This window comes from Hemicordylus capensis, chromosome 6 (assembly GCF_027244095.1).
Source record: "Hemicordylus capensis ecotype Gifberg chromosome 6, rHemCap1.1.pri, whole genome shotgun sequence".
Taxonomy (NCBI): Eukaryota; Metazoa; Chordata; class Lepidosauria; order Squamata; family Cordylidae; genus Hemicordylus; species Hemicordylus capensis.
Window position 1 is genome coordinate 301,085 of NC_069662.1, and position 18,729 is coordinate 319,813.

General features: G+C 61.7%; 1 protein-coding gene across 5 annotated transcripts; it reads left to right on the top strand.

Annotated features, from left to right (window-relative positions):
• Window positions 1-5,539: 5,539 nt before the first annotated feature.
• On the top strand, window positions 5,540-18,497 carry VGF (VGF nerve growth factor inducible). Of its 5 annotated transcripts, none has more exons than XM_053261743.1 (2): window positions 5,540-5,561; window positions 14,741-18,497. In XM_053261743.1, exons 1-2 carry the CDS (start codon window positions 5,555-5,557, stop codon window positions 16,423-16,425), a joined length of 1,692 nt encoding a protein of 563 aa, XP_053117718.1. In that variant the 5' UTR covers window positions 5,540-5,554; the 3' UTR covers window positions 16,426-18,497. The 5 variants fall into 5 exon arrangements, with proteins under 5 accessions (XP_053117718.1, XP_053117719.1, XP_053117717.1 ...); XM_053261744.1 differs by lacking the exon at window positions 5,540-5,561 and adding an exon at window positions 11,967-12,118; XM_053261742.1 differs by lacking the exon at window positions 5,540-5,561 and adding an exon at window positions 12,451-12,620.
• The last annotated feature ends 232 nt before the right edge of the window (window positions 18,498-18,729 follow it).

Sequence of the window (18,729 nt, forward strand, 5' to 3'; positions counted from 1 at the left end):
TTCCCAAAGGTGTCTGGTGGGCCACTGTGTGGATCAGGAGGCTGGACTGGATGGGCCTCCTTGGGGGGCCTGATCCAGCAGGGCTGTCCTTATCACACACACACACACACACACACACACACACACACACACACACAGGAAGAAGGAGGGGCAGATAACCAAGGAAGGAGGAGTCCTATAAGGAGGCTGCCAGGAAAGTCGAGGCTTGGAGTGAATGAGGCTCGCGAGGGTTGCCAAAAACAAGAAGAGGGAGACGGGGAACATAATGAGCGACAGAGAAGGGGCCGAGCTGTTCCGTGCCTCGTGGGCATCTGCCTCCTCCCTCAAGGCCATTGTGGCCCAGCTGGGCCTGATGAAGCAAGGAGGGAATCCACCTCCCTTAAAGGAGTTGAAGTCTGCAGTTCTGGATGAGTCACATCCAAGGGAACCGGACCCCTCAGAGACGAGTAAGAGAAGCTGCTGTCTTCCAAAGTGTGTGTGTGGGACGGGGGCGGGGAGGAGCTGGGGAAGGACAGGCCTGTTCCCTGGGTGTGGAGACCTGGCAAGGTCCTAGAAGAGACGCGCTTAAGCAGCCTGTCTGCAAGCACCTAGAAAAGAATCAGGAGGAGCCAGCGTGGATTTGCCAAGAGCAAGTCATGCCAGAAAAACCTCGTCTCCTTTTGAAGAGAGTTGCTAGTTTAGCTGACCAGAGGGATGCTGTGGACGTAGCAGACCTCGGTTTCAGCAGAGCGTTTGACAAAGTCTCCTCAATATCCTTGTGGACAAGACGGTCCTCGCATTTGGTGGATTCCCAGCTGGCTGAAGCACCATACCCAACGAGTGCCCACCGTTAATGGTTCCACGTCAGCTCAGCGGAAGGACCGAGTGGGGCACCCCAGGGGGCTCCGCCTTGAGCCCTGGGCTCTTTGACATGTTCCTAAATGACTTGGACGAAGAAGGGGTCTTGAAGGGATCCTTCTCTCATTTGCAGGTGAGACAAAGCTAGCGGGGGAATTGGTGAATGCCTCAGAAGACTGCACTGAGATTCAGAATGATCTGGACAGGCTCCAACTTTGGGCCACAATCAACAAGCTGAAGTTTAGCAGAGATAAACGTAGAGTCCTGCATTTTGTAAGGTTAAAAAAACCCCAAATGTACCAGCATAAGATGGGTGGAAGTCTGGCTTGGCAGCAGCAGATGTAAAAGGAACCTAGATGTCATAGTGGACCACAAGTTGAACATGATCCAGCCACGTGATGCAGCTGCTAAAAAGGCCAATGCAGTCTTGGGGGCCGAGTGTCCAGGTCATGACAAGAAGTGGCCATTCTGCTTTGGCCAGACCCTCCTTTGGGGCCCTCTGCCCAATTCTGAGCCCTGCATTTTAAGAAGGGTGTTGATAAACTGGAAGAGGCCCAGAGGAGGAGAGGCAACAAGACGGCGAGGGGTCTGGAAACCCAAGTCCTAGGAGGAATGGTGGGGGGAGATGGGTGTGTTTAGTCTGGAAAAGAGAAGCTGGAGGTGTGGGCTTGTTCTCCACGGCTCCTGGGGGCAGGAGAGAACCCTTGGATTGAAACAGCAAGGCAACAGATTTAGGCTAGACATTAGGAGGATTTTCCAAACTATAAGAGCCATTAGGCAGTGGAACTGTCTGCCTCATGCAGTGGGGGGGGGGGACTCTCCTTTGCTGTGGGTTCTCAGACAGAGCCTGGACAGGAAGCTGCCAGAGATGCTGAAGCTGTTTCACTGCACTGAGCGGGGGGTGGGGAGAAGAGAACACCCAGCTCCCTCCCAGTTCTAAAATCTGATGCCTCTACCTAGTTCCACCCACGCTGGAGGCAGAACGTCCCAGCAGATGGCTTCTTGGTGGCTTCTTGCTGAAGACCTGCAGCAAAAGAGAATGCCCCCACCCCAACCCAGTGCCTGGTTCCACCATTAGAAACTCAACATTTCTAGTGGCAGAGCCCCATTAAGCTCTCAACGTGAAGCCACCTCTCTGACTGTTCTTCCCAAATCTACCCACCTGTAATTTAACTTAACTTAAGCCTAAGTGCCCTAGTCCTGCCCTTCGGTGCAGTGGAGCCTTTCCCCTCTTCGACCGGTCAGCCCTTTGGGGAGTCCAAGAGGGCTATGCAGCCCCCCCACACACACACTGTCTTCTCTCTTCACCCAGCAGGCCCCTCACCCCTTCCCCAGAGAGTTTCAGTCCAGACCCCGACCACCTTGGTTGTCTGCCTCTGAGCCATCGGCACCCAGAAGTGGACCCAGCAGGACCCCGGATGGGAACCCCACTGGGTCCTCTCCCCATCCCCTCGCTCTGCCCCTGCCCCTCCCAGTGAACCTAGGCGTCGTCCGGGCTCCCTTCTGCCTGCCCAGAGCAGCAGCAGCAATGCAACGTGACTCCTGGTAGCCACTGGCGAATGGCAGGTAGTCCATCCCAAATCTCGCCTTAGGACTGATCCATAGAGCTGGCCACTTCAGGTGACACCACAGACCAGATCTCAGGGGCAGGAGAAACCTCCGCTCTGGTAGACTGTAGAGGAAGGCAGGCAGGCCAGAGGCCCCCCCTCTAAGGAAGGGGCAGCAGAGGCTCCTCCCCGGGGCAGGAGGCCTTCACATCCCTGTGGGGGGCAGGGTGTGTTTGTGGGGGGGGGTTCCCCCTGCAGGAGAGGGGGCACACCTCATCATATCCTACCTGTGGGCTCCCCAGAGGCATCTGGTGGGCACTGTGGGAAACTTGGAGCTGCAGAACTAGATGGGCTTCCTTGGGCCTGATCCAGCAGGGATCCTCTTATGCAGATCTGGGGCGGGAGGGAGGGTTGGGGTTGGGGTGCTTTAGAAAGGGAGGAGAGGGCCGTGTGGAGTATTGCTCGGCATCAGGTAAGATCAGGCCCATTCCCCACCCCCTCACCGCCACATATACACAGGTCATCTCTTCACTTGGAGGGCTCTATTCTACCCCCTCCTCTTCTTCAACCAAATTGAAGAACAAGCTAGTTGGGGCAAGGCCAGCGGTGGCCCACCCTGGCCAGGTGGCCCAGAAGGCCAGCCCCACAGGAGAAGCCAGCCCCCTCTCTGCCCCCAGCAATTCTGTTGCTCCCACAAGGACAGGCAGGCTGCTTCCCCACTTGGCACAGACCCACCACCGCCCCCAAGCCAGCCCCAGGCCCCAGGCCAGCTCTGCCTCTGCCGCCTCCTCCTCCTCCTCCTCCTCCTCTGCCTCCTCCTCCTCCTTCTTCCTCCTCCTCCTCTTCCTCTTCCTCCTCCACCTCGTCCTCATCCTCCTTCCTCCTCCTCCTTCTTCCTCCTCCTCCTCTTCCTCTTCCTCTTCCTCCTCCACCTCGTCCTCATCCTCCTTCCTCCTCCTCCTCCCTCCTCCTCCTCTTCCTCCTCCTCGTCCTCATCCTCCTTCCTCCTCCTCCTCCCTCCTCCTCCTCCTCATCCTTCTCCTCCTCTTCCTCCTCCTCCTCCTCGTCTTCATCCTCCCTCCTCCTCCTCCCTCCTCCTCCTCCTCCTCCTTCTTCTTCCTCCTCCTCCTCCCTCCTCCTCCTCCTCCTCCTTCTTCCTCCTCCTCCTCCTTCTCCTCCTCCTCCCTCCTCCTCCTCCTCCTCCTCCTCCTCCTCCTCCTCCTCCTCCTCCTCCTCCTCCTCCTCCTCCTCCTCCACACAAATCTGGCTGGAGAGTGACTGAGACCCACACCTCCCTCCTACCCCCTCCCATCACATAGCTATAAACCGTGCCTAATTAACCAGCAAAGATGTCTCATCATCTCCCCGATTGCTGTGCTTGTGAGTCAGAGCCTCCCACCCAGCAGAGAAAGAGAGCCGCAGCGGCTGCGAGACCCCTGTGGCAGCTTGAGCAGGAGGGTGGAGCGGGGCCCTCACCCCACGCCACCTTCCCCTTCACTCACACACATGGCTGGGGGAACCCAACAGGCCAGCAGCCCCAAGCATGGAGACATGTGGGCCTCTAGATCTCCAGTTTATCTTCAGAGGAGAATAAGCCACGCAGCAAAGATGGGCCCCCACCGGTCACCCACCTGCAGAACCCACCATGCCTTCCGGCCCCACAACACCAGCCGCTCCCACATGCCAGCTCGGGGCCAGTCCTTACGGCTAAAGGGAGCCTGCATGTTATGAGGCAGTCTAGCCCAGAATCCCAGTTGCTGGCAGGCAATGGAGGAGAGGGGTCCTTCCTGCCTGCCCTGCTGGTGGGCTCCCCGTCAGGGCATCTGGCCTGCCCACTGTGGGAAGAAGCAGGAGGCTGGGCAAGGGGGTCCCATCCATGGCCTAATCCAGCAGGAAGGCCCTCTTTGTGTGGGGGTGTGGAAGGCCAAGGGGCCCCGGCTTCTGGCCCTTCTGGGGAGCCCACGGCTGCCAGCTCAGCCCGCGAGGGCTAGCCCACCACACCCAGCACTCTTCCAGAAAAGAGCAAGGCCTGGAAGGTCCTGCCTGCAGCAGCTTCTCTCCACCCCCACGAGGCCAAAGGGCCACCCCACCCCACCATGCCTTCCAGCCTGAGGACAGCCACGTGTGGCAAAGAGCAGCCAGGAGGGGACCCACACCAGAGCAGCCACTCTCCGTCAGCTGGGGCGGGGAGAGGGACTATCAGCCCCCCCAGGGTCTGCAGCTGACAATCGCCCCCCCCCCCCCCGCAAACACACACACACACACACACACATCAAGTCTTCTCTCCTTGCCCACGTTTGGCTCTCAGCCTGAACGCGGTTCCCTCCCTCCTTGCAGTGAGTGAGGGGTGGTCTTAGGGGCTCAGTAGCAGGATGGGACCACCCAGATGCTACCAAGTGAATGGCTCCCCCAAGATCAGAGAGCTGGGCGTGACCTGGCGGCAGCAGGACTCAGCCCCAGAACCTGCGCTGAAGGCCGCTCTGGGAAGGAGGAGGAGGAGCAGCAGCAGCAGCAACTGCCGCCACAGCCTGCCCCCCCCCGCTTGGATCCCCCCCCCCCGCGATCAGGGCAAAGCAGACTGCAATCAAGGCCGGGGTGGGGCGGGGTCTGCCCCTCACCCCGCAAAAGTGGGACATCCGCAGCGGCCACCTTTCCGGCACTCAGCTCAAGAAACAGGCACCACAGACGCGAGAATTGCCCAAGGCCCGTGACTCATGGCTTTGATTTCGCAGAGGATGCTTTTTGTACCAGAAATACTCTTCACGGGGCTGGGGGGGGGGGCGGTGTTTGTTCTCGATGGGTGCAGAATCACAGCAGCTGATTTGTTTATGAAGATGAAGAGGCTCAGAAACTGCCCCCCAACCCGCCCGCCCCCCACTGCTAGTACTTCATAGACAGAGCAGTGCAAAAGTCCAGGGAGGCTGGCTGGCTGTGTGGGGAAGGTGCTGACCATATTAGGCAAAGGCGTGTATGCGCGTTTGTGTGTGTGTGTGCGTGTGTGAGAGAGAGAGAGAGAGATGCAGGGACTTATCAGAACAGCTTAGCAGGTGGCAGCTGGAGGAGGAAACGTGGACGGGAGAGGGAGAGATGTGCAGAGGGCAGGAAGGGAGGTGTGAGGACCCTGGGAGGGAGGGGCTCACTCCTTAAAAGAGAGGGCAGCTGCCCACAACATGACAGGTAAGTTGGAGGGAACCACCAGCTGCCTGGCTTCCAGGCTGCCTGAAGCCACCAATGTCGGGCAGGGAACTTCGGTTCCTGACCGCAGCCAGACAGCTGAAACCAGCACTTGACGTGGGCTGGACAAAGTCAGGCTGAGGTCAGTCACTGACATTCTCTGCCCAACATTGGCAGGTTCAGACGTCACAGAAGCCGCGGCAGGCGGGGCAGGAGTGGGAGTGAGGACCTGGCTTGCAGCCGCCATACCAGAACCCCCACCCCCCACCCCCAAGTGCACAATATGCAACATACATGGATGGGGGGGAAGAAGAGAAAGCGGGGGGGGCGGGGGGAGAAAGAGCTTCCAAAGCACAGGTGGTGGGTGGGAGCCGAAGGCAGGCAGAGAAGAGATCTGGTCTGGTGGGAGCAAGCATGACTTGTCCTCTTAGCTAAGCAGGGTCCGCCCTGGTTGCAGATGAAGGGGAGACTTGATGTGTGAGCAGCACTGGCAGAGATTCCCCTGAGGGGAGGGAGCCGCTCTGGGAAGAGCAGAAGGTCCCAAGCTCCCTCCCTGGCAGCAGCATCTCCAAGAGAGGGCTGAGAGAGAGACTCCTCCTGCCTGCCACCTGGGAGAAGCCGCTGCCAGTCTGTGCAGACAATCCTGAGCTAGAGAGACCCAGGGTCTGACTCAGTAGATGGCAGCTTCCTATGTCCCTAGAGAAGGAGACGGCTCTTGCACTGGAGCGGAGGGATGGAGAGGAGGAGTGGTGGGCTGAAGGCCAGTTCCTTGCTGGCATGACGGAAGGAGGGCAGCCAGTGGAGGTCAAAGGGCAGGTTCCTGCAGGGAGGGTCCAAGAGGGGGAGGCCGGGTGTCCAGGGCTGCAGGAGCTGAGGGCCTGGAGGATGATGGCCGGGGCTTTCTGGAGAGCATCTCAGCCTGCAGCTGCAGGGGAGGGCGGGGCTGGAGCGCCATCCTGGGGCATCTGCTCTGCAGAGAGAAGGGCCCCAGCCCAGCCCCTGGCAGCAGCATCGGCAGGCAGGGCTGGGAGAGACTCCTCCTGCCTGCCACCTGGGAGAAGCCGCTGCCAGTCTAGGTAGACAATCCTGAGCTGGGCGGACCAAGGACTGACTCTGGACAAAGCTGCTTCCTGCCTTCCTATGTACAGGCCAGAGCCAACCCCAAAAGGCAGCAGCGTCTGAATCAAGACTGGTGGCCAGCTTGGGATCCAGAGGCCAAGGTGGGCCAGTAAGGCACAGATCTGGGAGAGAGGAAAAGAGCCCGCCTCCAGCCTCCAGCCTCCACTTCCTGCTGCCCCCAGAAGCCTCCCGCAGGAGCCCAGCGATGACTGGACCTCCCAGTCACAGCACCCCCCCACCCTTTGAAGGCAGCCCACCAAGATGCAGGGTGCAAGGAGGAAGGTGCTCCGCCCCACCCCACCCCACCCCACCCCAGCAAGGGCTCCCCACTGTTTCCTCCTCAGGCTGGTCCTAGGCATGCCCCCCCTTTGTGAGCTGGCAAACAGAAGAGAAGGGAGCTCCAAGATGGCTGCTGGGAAGGGTCACCCCGCCCCTCCCCTCGCACCTGCAAGCTCCCTTTCCAAAATGCCACCCCCACCCCCACCGCCATCTGCTTCTGTGTGGCCTTCACTGCAGAGGGAAGGGTCTTGCAGAGTCAGTCAGCAGAGCACCTGTTGCTCTCTCACCTGTGGCTCTCCCCAGGAGGAGTGGGTGGGCGCATCCCCGGACCCAGGCCCACCTTTGCAGCAGCAGCAGCAGCAGCAGCTGTGGCTGCAATCCAGGTTTTCTTTCTGGGGGTGAGGGCAGGTGTTATAGAGCAGCAGGACGCAGAGGACCAGGACCTATGCGGAGGAGGGTGCGCAAGGCTGACAGGAGAGCAGGGAGACCGGGGGGGGGGGCCGGCACAAGCCGTGTGGCCATCAAGACTCCCCCGTGACCCCTCCCCTCTGGGCATCCACCCACCGGCTCTGGCCAAGCATGGAGCGGAATCAGCCGCTTCCTGAAGCCACTGCTGAGAAGGACCGCTGCGGCCCCCCTCCCCGCCACGGCTGTACCCAGCCCCCCCAGCCCCACCCCCACCCCCAGCCCACCTCTCAAGCTGGGTCCCTCCTCACGGTGCCCTGGAGTCCTCCCCTCCTGCAGTACAGCAAGAATGGGAGACTGGGGGGACTCTGCTCTGGATTTACACCCGGCGGGGATGGAGCCCTTTTGATTCATTCACACAATCAGAGGCTCCTGCTGCAGGAGTGACTCACTGCCCAGGCATCCGTCTCAGCTCTGGCAGCCCAGAAATCCGGCATCATCCCCCCCCCCAGAGGGAGCTGCTCATTGTCCAGGAGGGAGGGAGGGAGGGAAAGGGCCGAGGAGGGGTGAGCATGCAGTGGGCCCCACCCCCCGAGTGTGTGTGTGTGTGGAGAGGGGCTGGGGGGCTGCTGAGGAGGGCAGAGTGACTGGAGAACAAGGGATGGACAGGCAGCCCCCTTTGTACTGCCACCCTGCCACCCTGCCACCCACCCCCTCCTCCAGTCCCAGGCCTGATTCCACCATCTTGCCTTCTGCAGGAGGAGGGCCAAGGTTCCAGTCTTGCGTGTCCATTCACAGCCCCCTCCTCAATGCTGCACAAGCCCCCCCCCCCGACTCCCCCCGCCCTCTGCAATGACATCTTTGTTTTATTTTATTTGTTTTATTTTTGCATTTCTATCCCACTCTTCCTCCAAGGCGTGTACATGGTTGTTTATCCTCCCAACAACCCTGTGAGGTAGGTTAGGCTGAGAGAGAAGTGGCTGGCCCAGAGGCACCCAGTGGCTGTTCCTTGACTGAGGCGGGAGTTGAACTCCGGTCTCTCTGGTCCTGGTCCAACTCTCTAACCACTACAGCGCACTGGCTCCCATCTTCATGGGCTACCCTACTGCTAGCTCCCCCCCACCACCACCACCACCACCAACAGAGAAGAGTAACTCTGCCTGGCCCGGAGGGCATCTCTGCAGAGCCCTGTGTCTTCCTGCAGCAGCCACCCAGATGCCCCAGTGAGCAGGAAGGAGGGAGTCGCCTGTGCCGTGGAGGGAGGGGCCCCACAGGGGAGGCCACCGCTTCAGCAGACCACGGCCCCATCTAAGAAGGTCAGACACGGCTGCCTGCAGGCACAGTCTGCCTAGCCCAGGGCCACCCCGCTTCTCCCCACAGTGGCCCACCAGATGCCTCTGGGAAGCCCACAAGCAAAGCAGGAAGGCAAGAGCCTCCCACCCCCACCTGTTGCTTCCCAGCAACTGGGATCCAAAGGTATACTGCCTCTGGACATGGAGGTTCTGTTTAGCTGTCCTGCATAGTAGCTCTCAACAGACCTCCAGTCCACCTGAAAGCCATCCGTGAGCTCCAAAAGCTCCTTACTGGAGAGTGAAGGGGCCTCCTCTCTCCTATCCAGCCCTGAGCCTTGGGGCTTACGCGGGCATAACAGAGGAGTGGGAGGGCTGGGCCAGTCTTTCACTCCGGAGGGGAAAGGTCAGCCCTTGAGGAGGGGCAGGACTACAGAGTCTGGGTCTGCCCTAGCCTGAGGCTCCCCAGAAACCTGAACTCTGGGGCCTGAGTGATGGTTTGGGGGATGAAGGGTCTGGTGGGGCATGAGTCCAGCACCACCACCACCACAGGCTGCAGCTGCCTCTCCCTGAGGGGGACAGATTCTCTCTGCACCGCCACCCTGAAGGAGGTGGGGTGGGCAGGGCACAGCCTTGAGAAGCATGTTCAAGCCCAAGAGAGGCTGGGGGTAGTGAGAAAGTCCTGGCACAGGGGGAAGAGAGTCAAACTCAGTGAGTGGCCTGGGGCATGCCCCAGCTGCAGTGTGGAGCTGATTGTCCTTTCCTACCTTGCAGGGTTGGTGTAAAGACTGCAACCAGATAATCCATGAAAAGCGTATTGGACTGTCAAAGGCTGAGTGGCAGCACGACCGAAGTCAAGGGAAAGGTCAAGTGTGCCGTCAAGTCGATTTTGACTCCTGGCAACCATAGAGCCCTGTGGTTTTCTTTGGTAGAATACAGGAGGGGTTGACCATGGCCTCTTCCCGTGCAGTATGAGATGATGCCTTTCAGCATCTTCCTATACTGCTGCTGTCTGATAGAGGTGTTCCCATAGTCTGAGTCTGGGAAACATACTAGTGGGGATTCAAACCGGCAACCTTCTGCTTGTTAGTCAAGCATTCCCCCCCTGCCCCACTTAAGGTGACAAGACTTCAGACCTAAGTAGGGTGCTTCATTTCCCTATCTGGTTTCAGTGCTTGATGCAACTGGACAGCAGGCAAAGGGTGTTTCCTCTCTGGCAGCTGATCCTACCTGAAGTATCTCAAAACCCAGTCCATCCAGAAGGCTGCCCACAAGTCTAACCCCTTCAGATTTGAGGAGGAATGTTGTGCAATATTCAGATATGAATATTTGGCCTTGAATGGCAAAGTCTGATATGCTGGTGGATCCAGGAGTACACATACAACCTCCCCCCCCAGCATTTGAGAAGCCCCCTCATTTTCCTGAAACACCCCCCACACACACACACACATACACTAAACCTAATATCTTCAATCCCCAAAACATAGACTCCTCCTGAAAGGGTCACTCCTCTCCAAAAAAAAATCACGTGAGAAGTTACTCCTCAAGCTTTCTCCAGGTCTGAGTGACTCAGGTCAAGCGCGGTGGGGGGGCGTTCCTTGAAACTCCTTTCTGAGGACTGAAACATGGCACAGATCCCTGGATGTGTCTGGTTGTGTGAACTGAGATTGAAGTGGTGGACCAAGCAGCTACGGCAGAGAGCAGAAGCTGCGTGAGACAAGAGGCACACTGAAAGTGGTGGTTCTCTTCTGTTTACGGGGGAGAGCAACCGGCTCTCTCCAACCCCAGCACAGCATCCCTCCAGTGGCAGTTCGTCGGGTCGACATTATGTTTTTGTTTTGTTTTTAAGGATGGTGTGCCCTTTGGGGACAGGGAACCATTCTATTTTATTTACTAATTACTTTTCTGTGTAAAGTGCTTTGAGAACTTTTGTGGGAAAGTGGTATATAAATACGTATAGTCATAGGCGCATTTGGCAGATGAGGGGAGTGGATGCGATCCCCCCCCCGTCAGCTTGTGCTCCCGCCCCCCACTGCCCGGAAGGAGCTCCTAGAAAGATCCCTTGATACTGCTGCAGCACTGGGCAGGGGAGGGAGAATATGGACCCCAATATATCCCCCTCATTGCAACAAAATCCAAACGTGAGGATTTGGAGGAAAGGAGGAAAGGCTTGGCGGGGGGGTGATCAGAATGCAGAAGGGGGGGCACAAAAAGAGTGGAAGCAAAGCTGCTCCCCCTCCCACTTTTGTGGGGCTGTTTGACAAATGCAGGAGGAGCAGAGGAGGCGTCAGCACCGCCAGGAAGGGGGAGGGAAGACTGCCAAGGACAGACTGCAGAGCCCGAGTGACTCATTGCCCCCCCCCACACACACACACCTGAAAGTGCCCTAGAAATGCCCCCTTGGCACGGCAAAGGGAGAGGGTCAGAGGTGGGGGTGGAGCTTCTCAACCTGGGGACCAAGGAGGGACCTCCAGGCCGTCGAGAGAGGGGTGGGATGGGGGGGCAAAGCAGACACGAGGGGCGGGAGCGGGCTGGAGAGAGGAGACAAAGAGCAGGCTGCTGAGAGGCGCGGGGGAACACACACACACACACACACACACACACACACCCCGAGAGCCGGCCAGGCCAGGCGAGGCAGCCCGCGTGGCATCCGCACCTCCAGGAGAAAGTGCGCTTGAGGGTGGAGGCGGCACAGAGACGGGGGGGGGGCGCGAGAGCGAGAACAGGGCCCCGGGCGGGCGGGAGGGCGGGCTAGGAGGCACGCGCAGCACACGAGCGGCGCCGGGCGGGCTCCCCCAGGCACAGGCCGCCGCTGCGCCACCCTGCCCAGCCCGCAAGGCGCTGCCGCTCCCCTGAGGCCGGTCACGCCTGAGCGGCAAGGAGCCTGACGCGACGACGGCTTGACTGGCACCGCCTGGGCGGGACGGAGCCGGCCCACCTGGGAACAAAGGGCCGCTGGATGGCTGGATCATGGCGCCTTCCCAGCCGCTGGCCCAAGAGGCCTCCCCTCTCCGGGCACCGAGGGGGAAGCCCCCGAGGAGGCCCCTGGAGGCAGCTTGCTCGCCCTCCTGCCTGCCTGCCTGCCTGCCGCCGTCACCCATCTTCATTCACCAGTCCAGGCTCGCTTCGCTTTCTTCTTCTTTTTCCGCATTCATTCACCCGCTCCATTCATTCCTTTCCATTCATTCATTCCAAGGGCTTTTTCCATCCTGCGCAAGCGCGGGGCTCCCCTCCAATCGTACTCGAATTTTATGAATGAACATTGACGTCAATGGAGCCCCCCACGTGGGGCTGGCGAGAAGTACAAAAGCGGCCGCCCAGCCCAGCCCTGTCCAAGGTGCTGAACGCCAGCCCAGCCGAGCCAGCCCTGCCGAGCGCGCCGGACAGGCGGACAGCGAGAGACAAAGGGGTGGGGTGGAGCCCGCCCCCCAGCAGCCACTGGCCGGCGCAGCTGCTGCTACCGAGCGGGTAACGCGCCCCCTCCCCTCCCCACCCCAGAGGCAGGCACGGAGGGTCGCGGCGGGGGACTGCTCGCTCGCGCTCTCTCTCTCTCTCTCTCTCTCCTCCCTCCCGCCGGAAAGGGCGAAGGAGGCGAAACTGGCCCGGAATCCCAGCTGGGGACAGCGCAGCGCGGGGGCTCCAACTGCCGCGGGCAGGCGCTGCTCCCAGGGCGGGCCGCCGGCAAGCGTCGCCCGGCGAGGGGTTCCCTTGGCAGGGCGGCCCAGGATGGGGGAATTCGTTGCAGGGCGGTCCCTTGGAGCGGTTCCCGGAGAGCGGCGGGCGGGCGGGAGGGAGGCTCTCGATAGCTCCAGGAAGCGGCAAGGAGGGGAGGGCGCTCGCTCGGCCCTCGGGGAGGCCCGGGGAAAGGGCTGCAGGTGGAGAAGCTCCTCCGTAACCGCCCCGCCGGCTAGCCCGGCCAGACTGAGGCCAGGGCCGATGTCTTCGATGGAAGAGTCCCTTACAAAGCACGGTGTGTGCACGCCTCGGGTGGCGGAAGGGGGGGGGCGGCGGTCCGCATTAGACATTTCCCGGGAGGGTCTCCAGCAAAAAAGCAGCGCTTTCTTCTAAGGGGGGCGGGGATCGAGTTGTGAACGCGGTTGTTAAGAGAAAGGGGGATGCGGTGGTGCCGACCCCTTCAGGTCGGGGTGGGGCCCGGCTACGGAGAGGGGCTGAAAACTGGCCGCCTTCCCGCAAGGGCATTTAAGGAGGGGGTGGCGGCCGCTCCTTTGGAAAGGGAAGGGAAGGCAACAGAAGGCAGCAAGAGGATCTCAGGGAAGTGATGGCGTTGGGAGCTGGAAAGCCGTCGCCTGCATGAGTGGGCGGTGGGTGTGGGGACTGCAGAGAGGCAGGGGGAGCGCGCGCAGGTCCCTCTCCCTCTTGCTGTCTTGGAAGCAAGAACCAGTTATGCCCGTGAGTCACTGCCGGGAGACAACTGCCTGGGGGAGGAACGTCCGACGCTGCCTCCTACCGAGTCAGACCCTTGATCTATCTAGCTCAGTATTGCCGCCTACACTGACTGGCAGTGGCTCTCCCAAGTTTCGGGCAGGAGTCTTCTTCCGCAGCCCTACCGGGAGATGCTGCCGCCGGGGCTTGAACCTGGGACCTTCGGCGCGCAGAGCAGGGGCTCTAGGACTGCGCTCCGGCCCCATCCTCCGTAAGAGCTCTTGGGCCGGCGAGGAGGCAGGTGTTTCTTTGTTCCAAACATAAGGGTAGGCGGGAGGAGAAGAGAAATCCCAGCTGTCCCCTATGAAGGAGTCTGGCACTGGCCAGGTCTTCAGGAAAGAGACCCCCGTCCTGGCTCGGAATTAAATGGGGTCTGCCCGCTTTGTGTTGGGGCCACTTCCCTAGAGAGCAGGACCCCCATGAAGGGCTATAAAGAGACCCTCAGCCCACTAGGAAGGTCTCCTCCTCCCTCCCCCAGATGCAGACCAGAAAGACCCCCTGCTCACCCCAGCACAGCCCTCCCACCCACCGAGAAGCCGTGGGGCAGGCATCACAGGGGTGGAGGGTTGTGAGAAAGGGGGCGGGGGACTCATACACACTCGCTGCCCAGCGGAGAAGGCAGAAATGCAGCAGCGGGGAGGGGGGCGTGAGTGGAAGCCAAGCAGCGGGTGGGCAGGAGCCAGTGCGAGGGGCGGCGCCCGCCAAGCCTCTCCCAGCGGCTGTCCCATTGAATCCGGTGCCTCTGTGGCGCGAGAGGAGATGTGTGGCTGGGGCCGGGGCCGGGGGGGTGCGTGTGTGTGTGTGTCTTCACCCAGGGTGGGATGCTGCCCCCCGTGTCTGCCTTCCCGTCCCAAGTCCAACGCGCTGAGCCCGTGGGGTGCGGAGGCAGTGCTGGCGCCTCCCGCTGCCTGTGCCCGGAAGGCAGAAGGAGCCGCGCTGACGCCCGCGCTGGCCACCAGCAGCCCTACAGAGGCCAGAGAGCGAGAAAGGCAGTCGCGCAAGCAGTGGAAATGTCAGGGAGCCCGTAAGAAACTAGAGGACGCGCCCTTTCTCGGTTGCGAGCCCCATGAAACTTGCTTCCGAAAACCGCCAGCAGGTCTCTCAGGGGATATGAGAGAGGGAGAGAGAGAGAGTCAGAGTCCAACATACGCTCAGGAGGAACCGAGCCTAGAGCCCTGGGTGAAGGAGGAGGAGTCCATCACCGGCGATTTGTCCTAACGGCTAAAGCGAACCTCCATGTTCCAAGTCAGGATGATGCCCCTGAACATCGGGGTGGGGCAGCCATGGGAGAGGGCTCCTACTGGCTGCCCTGCTGGGGGGCTTCTCATGGGGCGAGCGTGGGGGGGGGCACTGCGGGGAGGAGGAGGAGGTTGCCGCTGGGCAAGACGGCCGACCCAGCAGCCCCCGGACTCCCCCTGCGCTCTCCGGCCTCATCTGAGCGAGGGATGAGCGGGTGCTGCACAGATCCAGAGGCTGAGCAGGAGCGCTTGCGCAGGCGGGGGCAGACGGCAGCTCCTCAGAGGGTGCCGGTGATCCAGCAGGTGCCCCCTGGAATGCGTTCCCCTCTCGCAGGGCCCTATTGATTGGGAGGGTCTCCGTCGCCTCCGGCAAGCTGCGATCGCTCTTTTGTTCTGTGTCTCCCTGCAGCAGCCCCCCTCCGTGGCAAGATGCTGTTGTCCTGGGACCTGCGCGGAGCTGCGTGGCTCCTCTCCCTTTGCCTGCTGAGCCAGGGCCGCCTCCGCGCTGCAGCTGCCCCTCTCTTTCTGGGGGAGGAAGCCCGCCCGGGAGAAGCTTTTCCCCCAGCACCCCACGGACCAGCGGCCCCTGAGATCCAGGCCGACTCGCTGCCCGAGGGCGGCCCAGGAGCTGCAGGCCAGAAGGAGCCCCCCGGCGAGCTCTTCCAAGACGTGGACCCCAAAGCCTTGGCAGCGGTCCTCCTGCAAGCCCTGCAGCTGGAGCCCGAGCAGCCCCACGAGGGCCGCAAGGACCGCGAACCCAGCGCCAACGAGGAGAGGGTCCGGAGCGAGACCGAGAGCTCCGAAGTGGCGCCAGAGAGGGGCCCGGGCTGGGGAACCACCCAGGAGGGAGACGAGCCCCAAGACCAGGGCGGGCAGGCGGCGGCGGCGGCCGGCCAGGAGCGGCACCAGCTGCAGGAAGGGGAGAGCCTGCAGGCCATGCTGGAGGCGCTGCAGCGCTACCGCCCAGCCGCCAAGAGGGAGGAGCCCCCTCAGGAGCGCCGGGCGGTGCCCTCCGGGGACAGGGAGGCCCGCAAGGAGGTGCTGAAGGGGCTGGAAGAGCAGGAGCAGCGGCGGGCCCCCTCCAAGCGCAAAGCGCCCCCCAGCGAGGCCTGGGCGGGGGCCCGGAAGCTGAGGCAGCAGCAGCACCTGGAGCACCAGCTCCTGCAGAGGCGCTACGAGGAGCTGGCCGAGAGCCGGAGGCAGGCGGAGGAGGCGCGCCGGGCGGCCGCCGAGGAGGAGCGCCTGGCCGACATGGCCTCCGACTTGCTCCTGCAGTACCTGCTGAAGGACGGGGGGGAGGAGGAGGAGGAGGAGGAGGACGGGCAGGGGGCGCGCCAGGCCGCCAGCGCCCGGGAGGAGTCCGAGGAGGAGGAGGCGGCGGCGGCGGCGGCGGCGAGGAGGAGCGGGGGCCAAGGGAGCTCCCTGCTCTTTGAGGACGAGGAGGGCAACGTGGCCGAGGACAAGCGGTCCAACGAAGCGCCGGAGGAGGAGGAGGAGGAGGAGGAGGAGGAGGAGGAAGAGGAGGAAGAGGAGGACATCGACCCCAACACGATCGATCGCCTCATCGAGCTCTCCAGCAAACTCCACCTGCCGGCCGACGACGTCATCGACATCATTAACGACGTGGAGAAGAAGAAGAGCAGCAGCAGCAGCAGCAGCAGCGGCCCCGCGGCGCCGCCCGGCAAGAACAAGATGTTGGCCCCCGCGCCGCGGGACCAGCCCAAGAAGGCCCCTCCTCCCTACGCGACCCGCCGCCAAGACGCCAGGCCCGCCCCGAAGGCCTACTCCCCTCGTGCCCGCCCGCCCTACCGCTATCTCCCCGAGGAGGACGAGGCAGCCTGGAACGAAGTCCTGCGAGGGGACGAGTATCCCACCCCCAAGTGGCACCGCGCCATGCCCAGCAGCAAGCTCTCCAACGACATCAGCCCCAGGACTTTCCAGCCTCCGGCCGCCCACCGCTCCCACTTCCTTCCTGGCCCCATGGTGCCCCGGGACGAGTACGACGGCGACAGCCAGGCCCGCGACCTCCACGACGAGGAGCTGGAGAACTACATCGAGAGGGTCCTGCTGAAGCACCCCAACGCTTTCCAGTGAGAAGGCGTGATGTGGTCTCCCTCTCCCTCGCTCCCTCCCTCCCCCCCCCAAGAAACTTGGCCATCCACAGTGTTTCCGACATAAATCCAGGTTCTTGCATGAGTCAGGAGAACAAAGTCCCTCCCGCGCCAACCAGCCAGCCAGCCAGCCAGCCAGCGAAAGGTCCCCATGGAGGACGTCCGGAGGCAACCACCTCCTTCCCGGCAGCCGATTTGCTTGGTTTCCTTCTCACCACCAGGAAGAACCCGCCCGCCCCCCCTCCCCGCAGACCACACATCCACGGGATCTCCGAAGCACACGCACGCACAGAGAACACCCTTCTTCTCCCCCGCCCAGCAGCTCTGCCGGCAGCTTAGCTAGAACCCCGCATTCAAAGCAGCGGCGGCGGCGGCCCAGTCGGAGCTTGCTTTCCATCCCAAGGGGAGCCTCCAGCGAGGACCCCCGTCCCTAGACTGTGTACGAAGCCCTTCGAGGCACTGGGTGAAGAGCCGGACCCCGATCCTCCCTTCAGTTCCACAGCCCCAGGGAACGGTCCCGGGGAAGAACGGGGCGGGGGCTTCCGGGAGGAAGTGCGGCTACATCACGAAACTGGCGGTGGGAACCAGGGGCGCCGGTTGGTGCTGAAAGCCATGCCCCACCCCCACCCCCACCAGGGGTGCTTGCGGCTGCTGCTGCCCATGCCTGCCCCAGGTCAAGAGGACTTCCCCCCGCCCCTTCAAGGTCTGGCAGTGCGAGAGCCTAAATCACGGGGACCCCCTTGGGAGCCAGGGGACCTGAGCCCCCGCCCCACGAGCGGAGCAGCCCCGGGTCATTGTTCCAAGCGGAGAGGAGGCCCCGGTCTCTTCCCAAGACAAGCCTTCTTGGCTGGTGGCGCCGGCTGAGGGCTGCAGGTTGCTGGGGACAGAAATAACTTCTGTGGGTACGCTCCGAAGGGGAAACAGAAAGCCCAGCCCTGGGGGTGGGGTCGGGGCTAAAGCAGTGCAGAAGCTCACCGGACACACCTCAAGTAGGTGCTCCGATGAGCAAGCCCGCGCCAGGGTCTCAGGGCGCCCAAGAGCGAAGGGCCAGTTTAGTTACAGACGCAGTCCAGGGCGGAACCCAGAAGAAGCCCTCTCCCACCGAGGCCAAACCCCAGCGGCAAACCAAGACTCTCTACAGAACTGCCCAGCGGGGTCGGTTCTTTACCACTGAAGTTTCCCCGAGGGGAAGGGTCTTGACAGACATGCAGCGGACACCCCGCCCGGAATTTCCTTGCAAACGCCCCCCTGCAAGAGCCCCCCTTTGGAAGGAAGGGCCAGCTCCGCCCCCGCCCCCTCCACACACACCCTGCCCCCCGCAGGCCCGGCGCCCTCCAGTCAGGCCCGGCTGAAGAGCTCTGCCGAGTCGGACACTCTCTTGCGCTCAAGTGGGAGAGAGGTCACCCGGGAGGCCTCCCCGCGCAGCTCCAGCCAAGAGGCAGACGGGCCTCCCCCCCAGAAGCCGCTCTCCTTTTCTCTCTGTCACACACGCGCAGGCACTAGAGAGTCGTCCCATGTCCAACCTTCTTGATGCTGAAGAGGAGGAGGAGGAGGAGGAGGAGGAGGAGGGAGACCCCACACCAAACTGCCTTATTCAGCCCACTCCTCACGGCCTCTCTGCTCGTCGGCATTCCAAGGCTGAGGAGGCTCTCCGCTAGCATCCCACACCCAGAAACACGCGAGTCTGGTGGGGGGGGGTGTCTTTGAGCATGCTCTTCTGCACCTACTTGTGCAAGTTCACAACCATCCCAAGCTGCATCCCAGGGATCCGCCTGGATGGATATTTGGAGGGCGGACGCAGCGGGGGGGGGGGGTCCTGAAGGCAGCAGTGTGCACGTGTCCAGAAGTTTTCCCCCTCCGGCATCAGTCCCAGAGTGTGGCGAGTTTCTTCGCTTTGTGATGTCCAGTCTTGTAAAAAAAAAGGAAAAAAAAAGAGTTGTTTCAATGTCCTGATCCATGTTGTTGTACTTGAAATAAAACACGTTTGGCCTGTTGTAAATAAGCACGTGGAATTACTAGTTTTGCTAAGAAATAAAAGCACCTATTTTATTATGAGTTACTCTCATTATTTACAGATCTGGTGGGCCACGGGCCAGGCCAGTCACTGCTCCCTCCGTCAGAACTGGGGAGACTTTGCTCCCCCCTCCCCAGCCACTGCCAGGGCGGAGCCCGGACTGCGCTTATTTAATTAAACCCTGTCTCTGAGCATGTGCAGAAGGCTTCCTTTCTCCACTGAGCCAAAACACCAGCAGCCCAGGCATCCCCACAGAAGGGAGAAGCGGGGCGC

Excerpts from the sequence above, each read along its gene's own strand:
- VGF (XM_053261741.1), top strand. The coding sequence starts at position 13,718 with ATGCAGCAGCGGGGAGGGGGGCGTGAGTGGAAGCCAAGCAGCGGGTGG. Across the intron at positions 14,118-14,740 it reads GTGGAAATGTCAGGGAGCCC|CAGCCCCCCTCCGTGGCAAG; the intron begins GTAAGAAACTAG and ends GTCTCCCTGCAG.